The sequence below is a fragment of the Scatophagus argus genome, chromosome 8 (assembly GCF_020382885.2).
Source record: "Scatophagus argus isolate fScaArg1 chromosome 8, fScaArg1.pri, whole genome shotgun sequence".
NCBI lineage: Eukaryota > Metazoa > Chordata > Actinopteri > Scatophagidae > Scatophagus > Scatophagus argus.
Window position 1 is genome coordinate 24,889,717 of NC_058500.1, and position 24,592 is coordinate 24,914,308.

The 24,592-nt window shown below is 39.7% G+C and overlaps 2 protein-coding genes across 2 annotated transcripts; both read right to left on the bottom strand.

The window, feature by feature from the left end:
* Positions 1-1,100: 1,100 nt before the first annotated feature.
* gata5 (GATA binding protein 5) lies at positions 1,101-10,545 on the bottom strand. Its single transcript, XM_046397311.1, has 7 exons — positions 10,185-10,545; positions 8,968-9,628; positions 6,789-6,958; positions 4,419-4,547; positions 4,062-4,146; positions 3,572-3,699; positions 1,101-2,510 (listed from the first exon to the last, which is right to left on the bottom strand). The coding sequence occupies exons 2-7, from the start codon at positions 9,485-9,487 to the stop codon at positions 2,391-2,393; spliced, it is 1,152 nt and encodes a 383-aa protein (XP_046253267.1). The 5' UTR covers positions 9,488-9,628; positions 10,185-10,545; the 3' UTR covers positions 1,101-2,390.
* Positions 10,546-15,566: 5,021 nt separating this feature from the next.
* Positions 15,567-24,090, bottom strand: LOC124064050. Its single transcript, XM_046398247.1, has 4 exons — positions 23,917-24,090; positions 16,567-17,593; positions 16,177-16,435; positions 15,567-15,865 (listed from the first exon to the last, which is right to left on the bottom strand). Exons 2-4 carry the CDS (start codon positions 17,584-17,586, stop codon positions 15,567-15,569), a joined length of 1,578 nt encoding a protein of 525 aa, XP_046254203.1. The 5' UTR covers positions 17,587-17,593; positions 23,917-24,090.
* Between the last annotated feature and the right edge of the window lie 502 nt (positions 24,091-24,592).

Genomic DNA, 24,592 nt, shown 5'->3' on the forward strand with positions numbered 1-24,592 from the left:
GAGATTGGAGGGGGCCATATTATTATCTATGTATTTAGAATGCAGTGTCATTAAAGTTCCTGTTAGTGTACTGTCCCAATACTTTTGTCTATATAGCGCAGTTGTCTTTGTCTTTATAGGAAATATTAAGCATTTAATAATTATTACATGAATACTTTGAGAAATGAGTAAACTATTATTATTAAAATCTATTAACAGTTTGTGAGCTCAAAGATGCTTACATCTTAAAGCTTGACATGTCTTTATGAGTTTTGAATACATTTAGAAACGGTTAAACCAAATGGCTGATTTGCTCCTAGTATGTTCATATATAATTAATGACATTTATTGTGGAATGTTCCAAATAGGTGTTTTTTTGATTATTCCACAACTTTTCCAGTCCCAACATGTTTGAAATGAGTTGTGGCACGAAATTCAGAATAAACAAACATATTTACAAAATCAAAGAAGTAGATGAGGTCAGACATTCAATAATTGTCTTTGTGCTGTTTCCAATTGAGTATATGTCAACGTTAATGTTTTACATAGCGTGCCAACTTTTTTTGGAATCGCACTCATGTGTCTACATCTTCACATTTCACTGCAACAGGCCTCTCTCAGCGACAGATAAGACAGCAACATCTTGGCCAGTGGTCATAAAGCTGGGCAGAATTGTTGGTGCACTGGTGCCTGGATGTCGCCATGGCGGCAGTAAAGCAGCAGCCTTGTTGCTGATAGTTCTGTATTTTCCTCAACAGTGCGGCCAACTCAGACTTGGTCACCATAAAGCAGAGTTGGAACACAACCTTTGGTCGGCACTAGCAGCTTAAGCAACCGGCAGGAGAACACACCCTCGTATACACAAATACATGAATTCACACACATGACCACCTGCATTGGAGCTTAAATCAGTGTGAGCAAATATATCTCTGTGTGTAAACGTCTCTTCTGAAATGCCCTGCAGTCAGTGCAGAGCAGGGAGCTAAATCGGAATATACAAAATAAAAGGTTAGGAACCACTTTCATGAAAATCTTACCCTGAATACAAGGAGTTGAGATCACCATCTTAAGTACACTGAAGATATTTGTGAGATTCATTTGAAAACCAGCCAAATGAAATGAATAAAATGCAAATCAGTTTATTAACCTCAAAAGATCCAAAAAGCACTGAAGAGTGGAAATGGAAAGACACAGGGAGAGACTGAGGTCTTTAAAACATTATAACAATAAAATTCCCTTACATACTGACAAAATACAGACAAAAAAAAAATAAGTTTAGATTATGTTTAGAATAATTTTACACTCTTCATTTTGTCTTCAATTTTTTTGAAATGAAACACTGAGTCATTGCACTTCCATTTTGTCGAATATTAAAATGCTAAACTTCTGATATATCCTCATGATATCAGCATCAAAAGCGCTGGTCCTGATTTTCAGATGAACCATATACAATGCACTTTGTATGTAACGTATCTTGTAAAAACAAATGAGTCAGGCTGCACAACACACCATTCTACAACAGTGACCAGTGGGCTATAGCTGGCTGGTTTTAGTGTCCATCATGACTTTTAACTGTCCTTATCTCAACATAAATAATGCGCCTATAAAAGTTAATCATTTACACGTCGGTAATGAGACATGTGCAACAGCCATAAAGATGATATTTTCCTTCTGAGATGGCAAGAATACGTCAAAAATGTTCTCACTGTTTTCTTGAGAACACCACAGAAAATCACAAACACCAGTGACAGCAACGAAAACTTAATGAAACTAAAATCAGTTATCAGCTATAAAAAGGGGTTAATATATCTATGTTGTTTTTTTTTTTTTTGCTTTGGTTTTGGTTTTGTTTTTTTTTGTTTGTTTGTTTGTTTGTTTTTGTTTTTTAACATTCCACATTGTGGAATCTTTGCATTGGTGTAGTGTTTCTCCAAAAATAGAGATTTCTTTAAGTAATAGGTAGTCCTTGTTGTCCCACTGAGGAATGTGGCTTCTTGAATGTGAGTTTCAGAGAGCCAGGGTCAGTGCTTAGTCCTGGTTCAACTGTGTTCTTTGCTCTGGCTGATGTGTTAAGTTGGTGTGCTCTAAATATATATATATATATATATATAATTCTTTTGTAAAACTGCAGTGTCCTCGTTAAGCTAATGTACAGTTCAGGTGACCTATGTTGAGCCTTTGCAGAACCAGTGTGTTACAGCTTATAACATGGCAAGCAGATTAGATGTCCTCAGGTCAAGTATTCCTGAACACATAGCCGTCAGATACTGCATACGCATCAGTTTAATATGTATGCAACATTGTTTCTCCACAGCTCCAGAGTCACAACAGAATATTTTCAGGATGATGGGATGGCTGTCATGAAGCCACAGTGAGTTGTATGGTGTCAGTATCACAGTCCTGCTGGTTGCTCATGCCTGAGAAAGTGCACACCAGGAGTTTTGTGAGGCCATAGAGGTCGGGGTAAAGGGATAATCTTCATATTTAATGTCCACATGTCCTGAACCTATGTTGTCTAACTGAGAAGCCATCTGCAGGGAGGAAAGAGACATTTAAAATTTAGTCAAAATCATCATGATTATTGAAAACATGTTAAAAAGAGGTTACTTTAAATGGGAACTTTACTGATTTTACACTACCAGATCTGTGCAAACAGCTAATTAATGTCTTCATTGGCTCTGAAGCATGGATCCATAAAGGAGAACTGGACAGGGTGTCGGAAGTCAGTGAGTCAATTCACTGAGTCATCTGGGGACGCTTAAAAACACATTCACTTTTGGGCCTGTGTGCATCGTGTGACATACATACTTGTAATTAGTTTGGCAACTATTCCAAACTGGATTCAAAGCCCATTGCTGTTACTGGAAGCTTTATCTTTTCAACTTTAGTGAACTCTGATCTGACATGTGAACTTGCAGTGTTGACGAACAGAAAGCTAGAGAGTCAGAGTCAGAAAACTGAAGGGGCTATTATAACCTATTACCTAGGTTGCATAAGCATTCACTTTTATTTAGCCTTCTGGAGTATAAACAGCTCCACAAAAGAAGAATGGTTTGCAGATAATTATGAGACACGATTTGATGACACAAATGTGTCTTTTGAAGAAACTGTAAACTTGATGTCCAAATAGCAACTGAGTTAGCGAGTTTTTTCTTAAATTGAAACTACTTCCCCTTACATAACTGTTCGTGGAGTAAAGTGGTGTTACATCTGTGGAATAAAATGCAGAGGCTGTAACCTGTTCAGTACAGAGATATTGAAAAGAAGCTTGGAGAGCTATTGGGATTGCTGGGGGATGCTACTTGCCTTGATGTTAGCAGAGTCCAGTTAACTCTGCAGCTACAGCGGTTTGCATAGTCAACAGTAGTCACTAAACTTCATGTAACAAAGATGAATTTCATTGTGCTGCTTTCTGGTGTGCCTTTTGCTAGATAGATTTTAGAAAACCACTTTATGAATGTGCAAAACTAAATCCCTACAGTTCCAATTTATATCATCAGCTGTTCAAAGACATCTGCGAAGAAAATGACACAATGTATTACTCGTTTCTCAGAGCCTATCCACATGGTGTTTGTATTGAAGGGAGGTTTACCTGAGTGGCAGATATGACGGTCTGTCCAGCATAAGGTGAGGGGGCCATGTTAGGTTCACTCTTAATGGTGGAGGCGTGTTCTGAGACCGTGAGAGAGGTCGGGGAGCTGGCGTCAGAGGTGCTAGATCCTAAGGAATTAATGGAAAATCAATTTCAGATTGAAAAGTAACTTTTCAGAGTGTTTTGTGCTGTGAACATTTTTACTATATAACTATAACTATAATCATTTTCTAAAAATATATTATTTTAACAAATCAAAATAATTAGTGGATACTGACACTACCAACTTCTGGGGAATGTTGGGCTCTTTGTATTACAGTTTAATTAAAGAGTTTGGTCTAGACCTGCTCTAATTGGAAAGTGTCATGAGATAACTTTTGTTGTGAATTGGTGCTATGTAAATAAACTGAATTGAATTAAGTTGATCTAGTCATCTATCTCTCATTTAGAACATGTCATTCTGCCCTTTATCCTTATTTGTTTTTCTGACCTGTGGATGTTTTATTCTTGGGCATCTTGGGTTTGCGCTTCCTGGTCTGAATACTCTCTTTCTTCATGGCCAGAGGTCTGGGCACCTGTAGGGAGAAGAGCAACACACATTAGGTGAGCATAACTCCCATAGGCCACAGTGTTGTGACAGCCCACACAAGCTCCCCTCCCACACTGCCGCTCTGATAACAATGACTACAATGCCCTTGGAGAGGTTTTACACTGTGCAAATAATGAACTGCTCCCTACTGTAGCAAAAAGTTTGCTAGAGGATCTGATTTTCTTAAATAAGAGACATTATTTTCCAAATAAAGCAACAGAGCAGATCTGAATAAGCGGATCCTGTGGCGTGACCTACCCCGTGGAGCTTCATGTAGAGTCCACAGGCGTTACACACAGGCTCTCCCTCAGCGTTGCGTCTCCAGAGTGTGGTGGTGCTGGTGTGGCAGTTAGTGCAGCAAAGACCAGCCCTGCGAGATGTGTTCTGCTGCAGGTGAAGGGGAGGAAGAAGATGATGTTTGAATAAAAAAACAGGCTGACTTTTGTTGGCTGAAACTCAAATGACAACTGACACATCTCACATCTTTGTGTCCTTGAACTATAGTTTGAGATACTTGAGTTGAACTGTTTTCTTAATTTCTAAAATGAATTGCAGGATGTCAGCATGGTTTGTTTCAACAATGATGAATTATCCCTCCACGTACCCACACAATAATTCTAATAATTCATTAGTCGGACAACCTTTAAATGCAACATATCAAATATTTAGTTTCTTTAATCACACTGTGGTTTGACTCTCAGGTTGGTGGAGCCAAAGCATCACACAGCAGCAGCAGCAGAGAGTCACGTTGCTCTGGAGAGCCTTGTCTAAAAACAGCCCTTCCAAGGGCAAGGTCGCCGCAGGACAAATAAAAACAGAGAAAACAGCCCAGTGGTGGAGGAAGATTGTTGGGCAATGCACAGCCACAGCTGCTGTGGAGAGGCAAGTTCCTGGGAAATACACAGCCATGAAAGCCTTGACACTGGCCCTCACTACACCACCACAGAGCAGGTTCCATTTTCTAAACCCACACTAACTGCACATAGGCTGCGACCTGCTTTGACATCAGCGGTGGAATACAGGATATTACATAGAGATTATCATCACGGACGAATAACAACATGAGCAACATTCTAATGCTATGACTGATCAAAGCACAGCTAATGTTGTCTACTTCAAGTTGGGCAGTTCAGTTAATAAAAGAGTTGATAGACAGAAAAAATTAATAAATAGTGAAAGATCTTTTTCACAGAAGGAGGTTTAATCTGTCGCAGTAGAAAAAGTACACGTGCAAATAAACATTAAAGATGGCTGAATTCCATTTCGCAGCTTCAGTTTCAGGGTCCTGGTATTGTGCCTGCTGTCACACTGTCACAGTGTCATGGCTTACTGGAACACTGAATAAGCCAAAAGTAAAGTATTGTGATTATTGTTGTTCTTGTTAAACATTTGGTGAGACAAATGAACAAGTTAAAGACAGTTTTGGGCATTTTCCACTTTTTTTGTCATTTTATAGAAACTATAAATTGATAGTCCAAATGATAATCAGAAGATAACTGCAGGCTCAGTGCATCATATATATTGTTTATAAAATGTTGATCTGCAGTTCTGTAGCTGTCCAGTGGTGTTGTGGAGTAAAAAGCAGGCTATTTCTCTCTGAAATGTAGTTAAAAGTAGCAAAATGGAAAATACTATAATGAAGTACCTCAAAATCGTTACAGTAAGACTTGACCGAATGTACTTTACTTTCACCTTAGGATGTAGAAACTATCAGAGTATTGATATTATTTTCACACAAGATTTTTTTCAAACTGTGGTATCATGAGGTGCTGTGTTTCATACTAGTATCAAGAGGTTGGAGAAGCGGCTTGTGATCGGAAGGTCGCTGATTCGATTCCCCCACCGGACGGGCAGGAAAAATTTGAATGTGTTGGAGTGATAATGTCCCCACCCTCCATTAGCCAGCTGATGCCTTTGAGCAAGGCACTTGACCCCCCAATATATGCTCCCCAGGTGCTTGATGCAGCCCACTGCTCCTGTGTGTTTCACTGCATGTTGCATGTGTGTGTGTTTCAATCAGTGATGGGTTAAATGCAGAGAAGTAATTTCCCAGCTTGGGATTAATAAAGTAAATAAATGATAAAAAAAAAAAAAATTAAAATTCAGATATAGTGACAACCATATTTTCTCACTCTTTGAGCATGTAATTCATCTCCCCACAAAGTTTATTATATTTCTTTGTTTTTTTGTACGTGTTTGCTTACAGTGCTGTTTATTTCTATGTCATGTGGGGAAACAAACTCTAATTTTATTAGAAATAAGGTTAATAGAATAGATCCTTAACAGTGTTGTATTGTGTTTTAGGCTAACCGGTGCATTAATACTTATAGAACGGAGTCACTGTAACCTAATAGAGTTGGAAATTTCAAATGATCATGTTTCATTACTGATTGGATGTTAAATAAATTTTAAAAAACTATATTATAGCTATAGAGAAATTAAACGTCCATCTTTCCCTGTGGAAAGCAGTGAAGTAGAAGTCCACAGTAGCCTATGACAAAGCAAAGCACAAGCACTTAATAGACCAATTCACTGCCTGAATGGGGGCATCCCAACAGCCTTTGCCGTATTTCAGTCAGCATCCTCCACTGAGTTGCGTGTGAAGCGCAGTCCTTCGGTGTATCTTACCAGTCGTTTCTGTGGTTTGATGAGCGGCCTGTTGATGCCGTTCATCTTGTGGTAGAGGCCGCAGGCGTTGCACAGGTAGTGTCCGGTGCCGTCCCTGCGCCACAGCGGCGTGGACACGGAGCCGCAGTTGACGCACTCCCTGCCCTCAGTGGTCATGTCATCCATCAGGTCTGAGCACCGGAGAAAGCATACGTGAGTGAGTGTGAGTCAGCGTTGTATGGAGGGCATTTATTTAGGCCTCGGACCGCCAAGGCCGTGCCAATAGGCCTAAATCACTGACTGCAAAACCCTGGACACTTTAAGGCTTCATTTAAGCTGCCTATCACATACATCTCCATTAATTCTGAGACATTTTCAGTGCTTATAGCAGCCTCTCACCGCAGCCAGCCAACACAATTAGTTAATTATCAACCTATTTATTGATGTCTGTGCCTTTACAGTATCTCTTTCATATAATTCTAAAAGACTGTAAGTGTTTTAATGACTTGATCAAACTCGTGTTTTTCCGAGTCCATCCCTTTGTCGTTATGCTGCCACTCGGGTGACAGAAAGATGTAAAAGCATTACCTGATATAAACAACATTTACGTGAGTTTTTTTTTTTTTTTAATTTTGGAAACAACGGGCGCATGGATGGGGTTCTGGTCGCGGGCCAGTGCATGATGAATGGTCGGGAGAAGGAATTTAACCCCCCCTCGCCCGCCCCTTAGCCCCTGTGACGAGGAAAGATCAAACCCTTTGAATGAATAAATAGGAGACAAACTGTTGGAGGAATCTGTTTGAGGTGAGGCAGGGCGGTGTGTTATCAGCCCGGAGGATCCAGGGGTCCCCTTCATCCATCACAGCTCTGACACACGACGGACTCCTGGCATTAATTGCCCAAAATTCCCAATCCCTCAATTTGGAGATGGCACGAGCGAGAAAAAGAGCCCAAAAGAGTCAGGATAAAGCTGTCCTCTGAACGTGTGATCCTTAACTGAATATTCCACAAAAACAAAATATCTCCAGATAATAACTGTTTGGGGCGACGGACCATACGGCTTTGCTCTGTGCGTAAATTAAAATAACCATTACAAAAATCAATATAACGCTTATACATGCTCGCTTTTAATTACTATGCTAAGCACAATTTTATACTATGGTTATACATATTATGGAGGACATAACATGCAGAGTGGTGTTCACAGAGCCTATAAAATTAAGAGAAGATCGGCTAAAATAAAGTGATGTAAGAGAGACGTGTCAGTATCGAGCTTATAAAAGCTCGAAGATTTATTTTTGATAAAAGCTACTAGAAACAACAGGGAAAAAAATGAGACTGGATTCATTTGCAAAACAGCGTAAAGGCAAATCATGAACCGCACACCGCCGTCCGCAGCTCTTAAACACACTTCAGATCCACAATCAGATCCACAATCAGATCCACGGCTGATTGAAACTCCCTTCTCTTTCCCCATCAGCTGCTAAACGCTGCTGTTCCTGGCCTTCTAAATGAATGCTGATCAAGGTGATAACTGCTCCGATTGTTGCGTCGCTGGCTCCGTTCACCGTGTCTGTTGTCTGCGTGTGTATTGAACTCTGTCATCAAAACACTGGACTGTTGCTGGGGGAATTAAATTAACATTTTAGCGAGCCTTTCTTCTTAAGAATGTGTATTGTGTAAATGAAATGTAGGATTGTTTAGGGGACTGATTGAATCTCAGCCTCCGACCACATGACTCGATCATTACTGTCACAGGCCTGTCTCCTCCTATCATACTCAGTTAGGTTACAATTCAGGCTTATAATGTAGAGAAAACCGAATTTAATTTCAATCAGACAGTTGGTATCGGTGTATCTTTAATCTGTTTGGAGGTAAAGGCCCACAGGTGAGAGCATGGGTGTTATTAACCTAATTCCAAATATCATTTTGCCCCTTTTTAAATCGTTGGAAATAAAACGAGCCCACAAACCAAACAATAAATGCCACAGTTGGATTCTGAGACACAATTAAATAGGACACCAGCGAGTAGCCTATTAGTGACCAAAACACCGGCCCAAATAATGTTTTCACTGCATAAAAAGAATGCTCATTTTTTTCTGCCACATTGGGTCTACTGTTATGTGGTTACAGGGTTGACTTCATGAAAGAAAATTCACTTCATGCTGCAAGTAGAAATTAGATTAACGGCCTTGCTTACCCAGGCTGGACCTTTTCCCAGACAGTCCCCCATGCCGTCCCTGCAGACTGATCACTCCGCTCTCGAAGGGTCCTGGCGTCCAGGAAGAGGTAGCCATCTCCGGGCTCATGTACGCATAGGGGCTGGAATAGGAGCCTCCGACCGAGCGCACCAGAGCGCCTCCGTACTGATCCGCTCGGGTGCCGTTTCCGAGAACTAGCGGGCTTTGGTAAGTCGCGTCCCGACCGGTGTTGCTGCTGACTGGGGGGCTGTGCGAATAGGAGAAGCCGTGCGGAGGGTGAGGGCTGCTGGGTGTGAAGGGGGAGCCGTCCGTGCCGGTCTGGGGCCAGCCATGGTGCCCGCTGAGGCCGTGAGACTGGTGGGGCGAGTCACAGGTCTGCAGGTAGGGCAGGGTGGGCAGCATGGCTGGGACTCTGGTGGTCGGGACGTAGACCGGAGAGCTGGCCGAAGGGTGAATGTAATTCCCGGTGTCATGAGAGTAAGGGGACTGGTTGGACGACAACGCCAGACTTTGATACATTTTCACAACTTTTATGCCCTCTTGGGAGGAAAATGTAGGGAAAATCTCTCAGTCCCGTGGAGCTGGCACTGAATACGCCGAAGACTCCTTCACCCTCTCCGGGAGAAGTTTCTTTGCCTGTCAGAAGAAATGACTTCTGTCCTATGAAATGAATAGAAATATTTTATAAGCGTCAGAGCAGAAATAAAAAAACCCCCAACTTAAATCGTTTAAGCAAGACGAAGTTTCAAGGCCATTTAAATGTCATCTGCCATATAAGCGAGATTTATTATGTTTAATACTTTCACACGTAATTTGCATGTGTGCTAAACCAATGTTGGTGTACAGCCACGCTTAAAATGAGCAAAAACAAAACAGGAGTTCAACCATCATCCAGCAGCCTACCATCAGTCACCTGTGACATTCTGAGTGACATGAAACGGATTAAAATGACATTAACAATCGGGTATCTGTCTGCGCAGATACAGAGACTATCTGCGACCCCAGACATCCTGCGGCTCCGCACCGCCTCATTTAATCATAACCATAACGGAAACCAAATCAAACAACCCAGCAGATAGCGACTTCTGTTCCATATCTACCATATAGCATTTTCTATCAATAGTAACTCAAATCACATAAAACGTTGATAATAGCCCTTGCTGCGTATAAGAGCAGCACCGTTTCATTTCCAAGGGCTCTCAGTGTATTATCTCACCAGATAAGGACGCCCGGGTGATAAAGCAGTCTGGTCCCTTAGCCGTCCAAAACTCAATAGAGGAGTGCGGCGGGAAAACTTTGTCACTTCACGCAGATCGAGACGGACGAGGGAGCACAACCGAACGTCTCCGAATACCTCAGGCTTTAACGCTTGAAAGATTCGGGCGTCGACCGAAGATGACTGAAGAGAAAATCAGTGTCGTTGGTTCCAGGATGACTGCAGTATTTCTCTTCTTGCCGGTATAGTTAGATGGATAGTTACTGCCGCTGATAATTGCTGATATGAGTGCTCCTATTCGCTCTTCTACTGGAAGATTTGTACAGGAGAAAAACACGTGACGCAGTCCGCTGCTACGAGGTAGGCCTAGGTGGGGAGAGGAGGGAGGGAGGGGAGGAAGGAGGACCCTGGCTCTGGGAGAGAGGAGGAGAAGGCCCAAGCTGAGGACTGAGTGGTGCAGAAGTACAGCTACCTGTACTCACCTTTTTTTTTTGCTGCGTTTAAAGTGTGTTTCGCTGGAAGGAAGGTTGTCTCATTGGATACTATTAACTCCAGGCACTGTGTGAGGGATAAACCAAACGAACCTTAGGAGTATGATGTATACATCAAATTGCTGTCACTGAGTGGATGATCATTCATGAGTTAATTTATCATATTCCAGGAGATTTTAATTGTGCACGAGTTTTATACTGTTCTGGCGGTTGTTTGCATTATTTTCATTATTAAACATTATCAAACAAGTTTGGATATGACACTGTCCACAGCTGTTCTGCCTGGAAGGCTACTCGAATATTAAATATCAAAAATAAACCTGGGTCGAACAAATTTTATGCCTATAAGTGAAAACACTATTTAATTCGATACTGGGGCAGTCAGTGGTGTAAGGAATATAACATCGCCATAAAACTGCCCAGAGAGCTTTATGGTAGATAAATGCGACTAAGTTTTCCGTACTGATAAGAAATACAGTACTTCTAATAACTACCCACAGGGCATGGAACAATAAGTTCATGTGGTCACCGCCTGCTCAAAGTGGAAATAATTCAGCACCGTGGCGATATGAAGGCTTAGGTATAGTTTGGATAATGAACCGCTTCTTTTAAATAAGACACGAGCAAACTGTGATATTATGTCACAGCTAACAAAATGATAGTAATGTACCGATTGTCAGGGCCGTAACTGCCATATTAAACACATTGTATTTTGTGCAGCCTATTTAAATTTGGCGACTTTTTGATCAACAAGCACACAAATAAAGAATAGGCTACCGTCCCCCAAGTCAAGCTAAGGCAATACAAGTGAACCTAATGAACAAATGGTTAAAAATTAGACATGAACAAGTTAAATTATTCAGATATTTTTAGGCTATTTATATTATAAAATGAGAACATCAATGGAGCGTTTAAGCCTATTACAAGCATTTTATCATTTAAAGATGAGCAGCGATCCGATAAGAAGCAGTGAAAACCGTCTGAAATGTGGTTTGCAGTGGATATTTGTATGCATTTATGCCACACCGAGTCAGGCGAAGCTTAATGTCGATTTTAAAATATGTGTGACAGTGACATGACAAGGAAAAGAATCTCAGGGTAGTAAGTCATCCATTAACACCAGACGCATTCCTATCGGTGTAAGTCTGACTTTCCTTTGATTTCTTTCTCATTCAGAAACGATTTCAGACGACTCTCAAAGTGTCTTTTATTGTACCCGTTAATGACATTAAGGACTGACACTGTGAAGGCCTGTTAGTCCATCTTCCGTTAGTTTTTCCACATCCGTCCGTCTCGCCTAAGGATCCTGTCTGTCTGCTTCCCTTGTCTTTCCAGAAGCAGATTAGAACAGCTAATGGCGATTTGTGAGGCGGCTTCGCACCACACACGCAGTGCTGCCTGCAGATATTCACTTATTATTTAGAGCAGCTGAAACATTACGGTCGTTTAATCATTATGTGGCCTATTCCATAACACCCGCCCTGTTAGTTTATATTAGAACACGACACAGTGAAACTTTTACACCGACTGAGAAATTACTGGAACCATTACTGCTTTAGATTTTTTTTTCAATTTTATTTTATTCTTACTGAATTTTATTTATGTCTTCTATTTTTTTTCCCTATCTTAGCAAGTGAATTTAAATCGAAACGATGTGAAATTGATATAATCGAATTGAACCGAATCTAATTTAATTTAACTACTATTTTCTTTGAACATCTGATTTAAATATGATTTTTTTTTTTTAAAAAAAAAAAAAGAAAAATAAAGGTTTGGTGAGATATTTATGGATCAGTTAGAACACTGTAGCACTGTCCTGCGTTGTTCAGATAAATCTTGGGCCGTCACCATAAGTCATCATACCCCTTGTTATTTCTGACACAAAAACAGGTTTATTTACTATCACCTTAAGTTTAACAATTTATTCATAAAATGGGAAGTTAAGCAGATAGCAGAGTTAGACAGCTGGATAGGATGGATAGGTCATGGCTAGTCCTCATCACAGCCTTTGAACACGTGTCCCATTTGTTGGTTACTTTAGCAAGAGGAAGCCTATGGAAGCTTGATGGTTTGATGCTAAATAGAGAGAACAAGAATTCAGAGGAAAGTTGGCCCACAAGACAAAGACCTTCCTCATAATGATACACACCCTGCAAAACCTCTGAGGAACCTTTCGAGCTGTGTACCACTGTTGGATCGAGGAGGTTTGTGATTAGATAAACCTACATCACACATATCTTATATGTGATGTTTTCCTTTGCTGGTGGCTTTTATTGTGCTGTCAGTCTCTGAACAGCTCCTTTCCAGACACATTGGACTGTGTGGACCTGTTTTAAATCACTGGATTGTCCAACATTGGATTCTTCACTGTTGTTGGTGCTGCAGAGGTACACAAATATAACAGGACAAGTTTATTTGTACAGCATGTTTGCACAACTAGACAGTTCAAAGTGCTTTGCATAGACATAAAAAAGGCATCAAAGAAATAGCTGGACAGTTTGGGGAATGGAATATTTTGGAATGTATAATTTTTCTTCTGCTCCGTTACACCCATCCTCTCCAGGATCCTGTCACCCACACAATTTTTTGTTTTAATTATTGTGAGTAGTGAAGGCTCTACAGATGATTTCCCGTATTCTGCCTGCTGTTTACAGTAATTTGTGTGTGAACAGGACTGAGACAGCTCCTCCAGCATGTACAAAAGTTCAAACACAAACAAAAATAGCACCAAACTGATACAACTCAATGTTGTCAGTGTAGTTATCTTACATTTGCAATATCAGATTGTCTAAGATAATATCATATGTTTACATCAGCATGTGGTGAAAGATGTGAAACTGAGCTAACCATCTCCTGGCTCCAGCTTCATATTTAACATGAAAACTACAGTGGTAATTTTCTTATCTGACTACCTCCTCATCCAGCAAGAAAGCAAATGGGTTTCACAAAATGTCAAACTGTTCCTTTAAGAATAGTTATTAAGTTATTAAACACATATAACTCACAGTAGGTGTACACAAATAAATGGATGTACTGTATTTACATGTTTAAGATGTGAGCCTGTGTCCCTGCATCACCATGTTGGGATGATAATGCTGTCAGCACGCATCATAACACCATCCTAAGCCTATAGCTTTGCCTACTGCTTATGGCCAAAACAGGTAACTGTATTTAAAAATCCTCCTGCATTCACCACAGATGAAAGAAAGCTCCTTTGTTTAATATTAAGCTGTGAAGTCAACAATAACACCACATGCTAAGCCGTGAATGATCCTTGTTGATCATTCATCAGTCTCAGCAGCTGTATCCTGACTCACTGCCACCCAAAGGTAAGACCCTTTGGATGGTGCATGCCCAGTGGGGACATTACATAGACTTACATTCATTTCCTACAGACTTACTCAAACCAAAGCCGTGACTTGCCTAACCCCAACCCTAACCTTTACCCTCACCTTAACCTAAACCTCAAACTCAACTTAACCTTAAACCATTTCTTCACGCTAAAAGTTAATCATTTCCCCATGGGGACTTGTATTTTGTCCCCATAAGGTAGGTGAGTCCCCACGTGTAGCTGTGCAAACAAGTTTTTGTCCTCATGAGATCATACACTGATAAAAATATTGGGCTTGATCTACTTAAAAAAGGTAAGGCAACTTTTTGCATCAGATTTTTATGTAGATAAAGCAAGGCTAGTCTTTGTATAGGTTACTTACTTTCTTGTGTGTAAGAAATGAGTTTTGCAAGTAAAGTCAATATTGACTTATCAAGTAAAGTCAACTTAATTTTTCAAGTAACATCAACTTAGTTTTGCAAATGAGTGAACTTAATTTTATAAGTAAAATCTATATAATTAAACTAAGTTGACTTTACTTGCAAAATGAAGTAGACTTTACTTCCAAAAACCATTTCTTACATTCCAGAAAGTAAGTAGCCTGTACAAAGACTAGCCTTGCATTATCTACATAATAATCTGATGCAAAAAGTTGCCTTACCTTTTGTAAGTAGATCAGGCACAATATTTTGTATCATGCTTGGTCTACTTAAAAAGTTAAGTACGTGTCTATCTGTTGGAAATGACAATCCTCTTATCACATGTCAAGATATGTTGCCGTGGACCTAAGTGTTGACCATACAGATAAATAGCCAGGAGCTGGAACGATTAGTTGATTAATCAATTAGTTGCTAACAACTAAATTAATCGTCAATAATTTTGATTATTTTTTTTTGTCATTTTTTTTAGGAAGAAAAATCCTGTCTGATGTGAATGTTTTAAATTGTGGACTGTTGATTAGGACAAGACATCAAGAATCAAGATATATAAGTTTGCGTCTTGGGCTTTGGGAAACAGTGATTAATTTTTCACCATTTTCTTACATAGTATGGACCAAACTACAAATCGATTTATCACACTGTATACTATGAACAAGACCCACATGAGTCAAACAATCTTCGGTATAATTATGCGTCTTAACCCAAAACAAGACTTGGAAGTCGTTTAGCTCAAATAAACAAATTTATTTGACAATAAGAACTGAACTCTATGAACTCCAGACATACTATCAGAACCCCACTGACAATCTTTCTCAGAGATCAGAACACTATAACTAAATGAAATCCTAGATGTCAAAACAGCTACATCCATTATGTGTGCCATTTAAAGTGCAGAGAACAGATAGAATTCATAATACATAACAAAATTAAGCATGCACCAGCATCATAATATTCAATCAAATTAAATATTTTCCAGCATCACAGAATAAAAAAAACAAGTAGTGTAACCTGAGAGAGTGCATTGTGAGAACCTCAGAATGTGCAGTGTAAAACGAACTGTCAAACTTGACAAGAGTGAGTTCACTCAAATCCTATACTTTTAACACCATCTGTATGGCTTTTAAGCATGCAAACAGACTTTGAGATCATGGACTTTGGAGGACATTTTCTTGTTTGCATCCTCCAGCTCCAAAAAGATCTTCTGAAAGACCTCAAATGTGTATTTCAGTTTATTAGGGTACCTTAGTTCCAAGGCATAGATAAGGCCCATCAGATAGGTGCAAGCATGTGCCACATCTGGGATACCAAAAAGGACTTCTGCTCCCTCGATGGCTATTCCAGCTTGCTTGGGGAGACCATCCCTGGCTTTGCTGACCACAAAGATGCCGAGGACAAATGTAGTAATGGCTTCTTGGACAGCTGCAGCATCGTCGTCATCGAAAACCTGTGAAATACACCAGAGAGAATAAAATGTATTTATTGTATAGTAATGTTAAGGATGCATAACTAAAAATACTAAAAAAATCTTGTCAAATTATCAGCAAACAGCTATTTTTGCACAAACGTATCTCATACTGACAGGGCTTTGAATCAAGAGTTATATTTTCTTTACCCGGAAGTCCTTGATTAACTCTCCAGTGTTTTCACCAAGGTAGAGAATGAGACCTCTGATCACAACTTCTCTTCGGGACTCAATGTTGCTGTCCTACAAAAATATGAAATGAGATTACTCATTAACATGAGAAATATGAGATTAATATAAAATATGAGATTACAGATGTCAGAAGACAACTTCTTAAAACTAACTACTACTACACTGTTGTAAATACATGCCTCATTCAGCATGTCAAGGGTCTCATCAAGTTTCTTCCCAACGGCTCCACCCTTCCTCCTGTACAGGCTCAACAGCTTGGGTGTGTATTGGTCCAACTTGCCCAGGAATGTGGACTGAAGTGGCTTCAGTGTGATCCTGCGGAATTCCTCCTCAATCTGAGAGAGACCAAGAGACAAACATGGATATGTAGAAACATAATGAGATACAGAGAGAAAAGAATTACAGACGCACATGGGCAAGAGAAACAGATTAAAATGAGAAGACATGATTAAAATGTTCATTATACCTGGGAAAACTCAAACAAGGCAGGCCATCGAGCTTTGAAGTCAATCACAGGTGGTTTGTTGAGGATTACATCATTTCGACGCAGTGAGAAGGTTTTTGCCATCTTTTCATTTATGAGTTTGTTATTGTCTTTTTTCTTGTACTCATAGATAATCTCCACTCGCTCCTTCTCAAGTGTTGCATCAGTTTCACCTTGAGGGTGAGGTGGGAGGTAGTTTACCTCAGATTTCTTCGCCTTTTTCAAGTGTCTACCCGGAGTGCTGGAGTCTGCAGCCAATTTTTTCTTTCGAGAGTTTACTTTTAGCTCTGGTAGTCCAAGGTGCCTCACCTTTGCTCTGTAATTGCCAAGCTTATACTTCAAGCTGTTGTGCCAACTATATAAACCATTGAACGATACTGGGTCTCTCAAAGATGGGTGCTTTGCAACAAGGGCCTCAGCAACCTGCTCCCTTTGTGCTTGTGAAGGATAGGCAGTGTAGACAAAGATGCTATCTGCTAATTTGTCAAGAATGTTGGATTTTACTGCAGGATTGTTGAGTAAGGTTCCGTCCTTTCTGTAAGCTTCATTTGCAGCTTGCAAAATGAGTTCAGTGTCAAAGGAGAAGGTAGGTATCTCAAACTGAGCTGGCCAGGACTCAGAGCGAAGGGAGGAGGTGCTCTCTGGAGAAGACAGAATTATGGTGGATGCTGTGGAACAGGTATCTTCCGATGACTCTGCACGACTGCAGTCAGTGCTCTCTTGGAGTCCTTTAGCATTCAAACAATCCTCAAATGTTAGTGTGATCACTGGTTCAATAAGAACCACCTTGATAGTGTCTTTGTCCTTTATGTCCTTAGCTTCAAGGAGACTAAAAAACTGACCATCGAAATCTTGGTCCTGAAACTGAATACTAAAATCTTGTTCAATTGCAAATGTCTCTTGTAAAATATTCTTCAATTCCCCCACAGTCTGAGGGATTCCTGAGGGCAAGGTAAGCTTGCGAATTTCTTCCTGCAGTATGACTCGAAGTCTGACAGACATGTTGATTCTGTAGTAGGAAAAAAAGACAAAAAGGTATTTTGAATTTAGGCATGCAAACAATGAATTTACATCTTATTACAAAGAGATAACTTAAAAACTTTTTTTTTTTTTTAAAAGAGAGCAGTATTAAAACACATAAGAGGCATTCTCAGGTAAATAAATCATTACATTAAACACTAAAACAACCCCTGAGGCAGGTGATTTTAATGTTGTGGATAATCAGTGTATGCAATAGAAGTAGTATTCCAATGCGAGTAAAGGTAATATTTAGTATAGTATATATATAGTATTTAGTATTTAGAGTTCAACAATAATACTTACATATTAATATTTAATATTACTTTAACATTTTTTTTCTATTCTTTTCAATTTTGCCTATTGTTTTGTATTCTCTCATTAAAATTACCAATTGTGTAAATGCTGTAATTTCTTCAGTTTCATCTCATATACACCAATGACAGTGTGACGCATGCACAGATCAATCTGACCACAAGTGAAATGAAATTATGATATAGGGAAAATTGTGAAAATCATTTTAAACACTGATGGTATTGAGGAATCAAGAACAATTTTAAACATGTCAATATATACTGTATTTACTACCTAATCTTGCAGAGGAATGTGATGCTTCAAGGTGACAAATCGCTTTTGCTCAACAGTGTATGCTGCAAGAGGGTAGGAATCTGTAAATTCCTGTAGGTCGAGGACTGTCACATGTCTTGTGGATTCCAATTCGAAAGACCTAAGGTGCTCACTGTACCATGAATGTAGACATTTGACAGCAAATGCAAGATGGCCTTGCACAATGAGGATTACACTTAGTTCAACAAAATCTGGAAGCCCTCCGGTGGATCCATATGGCAGGATCATTCCCACTGAGTAACTGGTGCCATAGCAAGTCACTGTATTGGCCACCTGAACACACTGGACCACACCTGGAAACTTTTTTTGCACTGCTTCCTGTAAGTTTTCTTTGAGCACATCTAAAGGCACTGTGGACAGATTTGAGACACTGAGGGCAGGTTTGAGTACGTCTGTGCCATGCAGATGGTAAGCCAGCATCAACTGATGCTTGAGAGCAAGAGACAGTAAAATGTTGCGAAAACAGCTGGTATGTCGAACAACTCGCTTAAAAAAGCTATGTTTCGCTTCAAATCGCATCGTCCACAGAGCTACAAGGGGTCCAAATGCTTTAATCAGTTGAGGATAATGCTCCAGGAAATGGTGCTTTGGCCGAAGTTTTTCCTCAAGGAAAACTTGCAAGTATCTATGCCTGTGTTCTGATATCTTGGTGTCCAAGTATCTTATTGTGTCATCTGTGTGAAATGGAGAAACCACTAGCTCCACAATGTCTTTCAGATCCATTAAAAGATGCCATGCTGGTTCACTTTGTGGCACTTTGAAACCAATGATAAGAGGGAGCAAACGCAAGATGCTCCAATTTTCATGAGCATTTCCACCTATGCTCTTCCGGCTGGCAAAATTCAGTGGTACAGGCTGCGGGCTGTCAGCTTTGTCAGTCCACTTGTAGGGGAACTGTCTGATTAAGTCATTGAGTTGAATGAACGTAAAGTATTTTTTCTTGATCAGAACATTAAGGCACAAAGCCAACTCCAGGGGTACTATTCCCTCAAACAGGTCGTGTAGCAGATCTGGTGGATACCCTGACAAAACATGAAAATATTTCAATTTATCAGTTAAGGCACACTGCCTTTTCACACCAAAGCAGTGAGTGAGAGTGGGACTTTCCAAAGCTGCTTGCAGATGAAGCGAATGTTCTTGTTTTGTTCTGGCTTGGAAGGATCCAGTTCTCACTTCTTTTTCCTGAAACTCAGAGAGCTGCCCCAAACAAAACCTGCAGACATGCGATCCAGAAAAGCTTTCCAAAAATCCACAAATTGAATGGGCACCTAAATTATCAGCTATTACACTAACTATTGTGCCCTTGATTTTCCTTCCAAAGACAGGAATAAAGAGTCCTTCCTCTTCCAGCTGGACAAGGTCTTTTAACAGTGGCTGAAGTACTGCCTCATAACCATACTTCTTTACATCCACAGCCTTGCAAAGCAGAGCTAAATAAATTGACTTCAGTGTAGCGCGAAACTGTGGTGGAACATTTGCCAATACCCAATACACTGCAGTAATCTTGTGTTTTTTTCGAGATGTTCCCAGGGGATTGCAAACCTCAAAATCATCAATGTAGAGAAGGAGAGAAATGGTTATGCTTTCAGTGGATAGAAGTGCATTTTCTTTAAAATGTGTTCCATCATGAAATGACTCGTATCTACCCTCGTGAGTAGTGTATGAAGAATTGAAAGCTTTCTCCTGTATGTCTTTCAGGCTCAATATCTGTGACAATGACTGAAGGATGGGAACATACTGGAATGTTTTACCTTCCTTCTTGTCCAGAATGTATTCAACTGGCTCAACCACATTAAAAGTCTTCTTATAAAACTCCTTTCTTTTGTAAGATGTGGCAAGAGGACCATCAGCTCTTAAAGCTGTGCTAATTGGGTTTGACTCACTCAACTGTTTGACTAAATCGGAGATAACTAGGTCATCAAGTACACAGTCATGTTTCCTTAAAGATAAGTTTACAATATTTCTTATGTCAGGACCTGACACTGAGGAGGATGTAAAGTGGAGCTCTGCCACTAGTTCAGAAATGCACTTGCTTGGCACATTATAAATGCTCTCCAATTTTAATAAAAGGTGGCCTAAGTTCAGTTCAATTTCTTCCCCTTTCAATTCTTCCGTTTCATACTCTCCTATACAGTCATATGTTCCTGAACGCTCACATGCCTCAGAACAATGTGCTTCAGCAATATCTGTGATATTTGTCTGAGCTACATACTTATGTACAATTTGTGGCCGAAAATCACTCGAAGAATGTATGGTGTGTTTTCTGGATCGATGTGATGCAAAGGTTCCATACACATTTGTGTAGAAATCACACTCTTTAAAGACACAGTGCACAGTTTCATTTTTCTTGAGATGAACTCCAAGATGTTGGAAGTAATCCTTCTCAGTGGAGAAACAAGAACTGCAAAGTTCACAGTTGAAAGAAATTATTTCTGGTGTTGACGTATTAGTTGAATGTTTCCTTGACAAATGTGATTTGAGGGTATTCCAGGTTTTGAAGGAGCAGGGGCAATCAGCATACAAACAGGGAAGAAATTTGCTGTGGTTGTGCCTTAACCTGTAGTGCCTCAAAAGTGCCTTTGTTTCAGGCGCAACAAAGGTACAGATCTTGCAAATCCATCCCATAAAGAGTAAAAGTCAGATGCTAAATCCAAGTACGTCCAGACCAGAGGAGCACATTGGGTGGTTTCTCTGGAGGGGGTTAGGATGGGACACAACTGCAGGATTCAGTGTGATGCTAGGTTTCAGTCAGGCACTCGGCTTCAGTTTAGCAACGTTTCCGTCTCCATCTGCTTGTTCGTCCTTCCACAAAAGTTTAACAAAAAAAAGACGACAATCAATATCCACTGTTTACATGCTAAATGTAAACAAATCAAAGAAATATTTGACTAATAAGTCAACACCAGAAGTCATTTGTTGCTATTGTATAATTTGCAGTTCTTTCTCCACTGCAGATCACTTCTTCTTCCACATCTTTGACCTCATCTTAATGAAACTGTGTGATTTTTATATAAAAGTGTATAGAACCTTTTCAATTACACAGATCCCAACAACACACAGCACAATCTTGGAGGGAGTTTTTTGCACAAATTGCACATAAGTGTATACACTGCACTACATATGTTGAAAAGTGTTAATATTTTGTCCCCCTCAAATATTAATGTTAATGGATTGATGAAAAGTACAAGGATCTCTGCTCAATCTAATTCACTCCAGTACACTACCACTATGAACTCAATAATAAACATAAAGTAGAATTAATACACACATGTTGCAAATACAATAAAACGATCAAGTTCTAATACATCACGCTGTTCTAGATAAGGGTGAATTACACACACATATATATATACACACATATATATAACCAACTTTTTTGTTAGGCCCATGAGTGAACAGTGAATCTAATTTTTGCCCCACATTCGATACTACAATTAACCAAGTGTTTGTATATACAAACCTTAATCTGTAGTTGTAGAGTCAAGGATACCTTCATCCAGTGTAGTTGTAGAGACAGCTGGTAAAGATAAGTCATAGTTTGTTACTGACTATGGCAATTAACCAAAACTACACTATAATAAACATCCAAACTAAAATGCATGAAAACTTGTAACTCAACTTTACAGATTTGCTTTATTTTACATCTTCTACATATATCATTTATCTAATGTTCATTTTATCTCTTTGCAGATTTCTGTTTCTTGCATGGTTCACATCTTTTCTGAAGCACACTGTATATTTAATATACTTAACATCAATATCACAATTAATTTAAGCTTTTTACTCGATTACGATTAATGAAGGTTTAATCTTTATTACTTTTTGTTCTGATCCATGATCACTGTTACATGTAATCTTCATCTCAGCAGTCGTCACTCTATGCACTAGTATTTACTCTGGGTTCTTACTAAGAAACACTAGCTCGCTTTTTGGGTACAAGCTGGTGTTTGAACTCCTCTCTTCCATGTCAGCAGCGTCAGCTTCGCTCATGGCTTCGCTTTGAGTGAACGCAGACTAGTCACATGACTTGCGTTTTTTTTTTAAACCCCAAGAGTAAGATTACGTTGGTTAGAGAGTCTAAATGTCGGTTTCGATATATTTTCACTTAATTGCCCAGCTCTAAACAGAAGTTACATAAAAACACACATTTAAAACAAAACACAAGATCTCGCTGCTATAAAATAGTTACAATCAGGGCCGGTTGTAGGCAGGCACATATGAGGGGGCACTCACAAATGTGAAGGGGGCATCATGCGTACACGTCATGCTCCAGCACTTTTTAACCCCTGTGCTGTGTTTTCTTCATTGAATTGGGTTGTTGTGTGTGTGTCCAACCCCAACCTGGAGAAGTGGACAGCACTTTGTCAGGCCTCTACCTCCAGACCTGTCCAACTTGGGTGTACCACCTGAAGACTAAGCTCCTGCTTTGCCATGGTTGTGTGCGGTACCAGGCAGGATTAAATGATCTTAATGTTATACCAAATGCATGCTTTGGGTAAATACCCAGTATTGGCTGAGATGGAGCATTGCCATTTAAGTCATTAGGAAGCTGAGCAGGCTGCTTTGGGGCAGCACTTGTTGGGGAAGGTACAGGAGAAGCAGTGCTTGCTGATGCTAAAGTAGTAGTTATGCTAGCTGCTGACTCTGATGTACTAGCAGCAGCATCATTGCTACTACTATCAATACAGACAGGAGCAGCACTGCGCTTTTTAAAAGCTCTGAAAAACAGATGCATTACACAGCATTAACTTTCTCTTTGTGAGCTGCTGAAAGATGGAGAGGAAAATAAGTAATCTGGCTTTCTAAAAACCGCTGTGATTATTTGAAACAAAACAGTGCAGAACTACAGCCTGGTGTGCCTGAGAAAACGCTGCTGCTTCTGCTGCGTTCAATTACACTCGGAACTTGGAAAGATCTGGGTCGGAAATTCCGACTTCCGAGGTTAATGTGTTTCACTGCGCAACCTCGGAAAACATGACTGGCCACAGTAAGTTGATGTTTGTTTGGATGTCTTTCGAGCATTTAAAATACTTCTAAGGAAGTACATCAGCTACTTAAGGGAGAGAGGAAACGAGAAACGTCATATTCCGAGTGTAAGTGAACGCAGCAAGTCCGTGGCCGTGCTGAAACCTGAAAATACACAGCGGAGGGACAGAGAGACGAGAGGAATCTGATACTGTATCGCGTCCATTTTTCGGCGGATTTTCCGCTATTGTAGATATTTTGTCAACTTGTAATATATTAATTTTGTGAAGATATTAAAATGCTGTTTTTTCAACTTCTAAAAGTTTGATTTGAGGGGGCAAGACATTTATTTGAGGGAGCGTTGCCCCCTCTTGCCCCTGCGTAGAGCCGGCCTCGGTTACAATCTTCATGAAACTGAGTGATGATGACAGCAGTGTTTCCTCATTACTTTTTATAACTTCTGCCCACTGCTTCAACAAAATAACAATTCTCCTTTTCATACATTAATAATTGCAAGTCGCTTTTTGCGCAAGTTTACTTTTTAATTCTGCAACACTTTGAAAAATAGAAAGTGGCGTCCCTGCTGGCGCCGTCTAATTTCTGGCGGTCATGTTGACTGGCGTTCTGAGCCAAAGCACGGGAAAAAAACACATAAAACATTATGAAAACTGAAAAGACAGTAATATCTAATCTAACTAGCTACTTGGCAAACTTTATTCTTACCTTAAAGGTTAGTCGACTCAACCATACGCTCAGCCTCTGGAAATGTGGCGCTGTTTTCATGCAGGAGGTACCCAGAATGCATGTCAGTTGGCGGGATTACGGCACGAAGTAAATGAAACAAGTTTATTGTTTGTTGAGTGTTTGTACTTGAGAAGATCGACTGGGATAACTAAAAAACGCTTGTAAATTAAAAAACACACAATATTTTGTATTTTGAACAAATGCATATTAATTTCAAACGATACATTTTCATGTAAAGATACAAACTATGATTTTTATTGTTAATTTCACAGATTTCATTTATGTTACGTTTACAAATGCTCAGAATCACTTTTTTCAGTGTAAAATCATGTACACACACACACACACACACACACACACACACCTTGCTTCTCTTTACAAGATCACCTGTTGGTAGCTAGCTCTGGCTTCACAGAGATGAGTGTCTCTCTCTGAAAGTGATCTTTGAAATTAAAAACCTTGGTGAGGTAATGGAATTAACAGCTGCCATTAAAGCAATTTTATTATTGTTATTGTTATTTTGTCCTATATTTAGGCTTTATTTCATAATGTGAAATAAATATTTTGAATCATTTCAAAATATTTAAGTTTTTGTCTAATGTAAAGATACATGAGCATTTATTTATTAAAAATAAAAATCTTACTGTCATGCTCT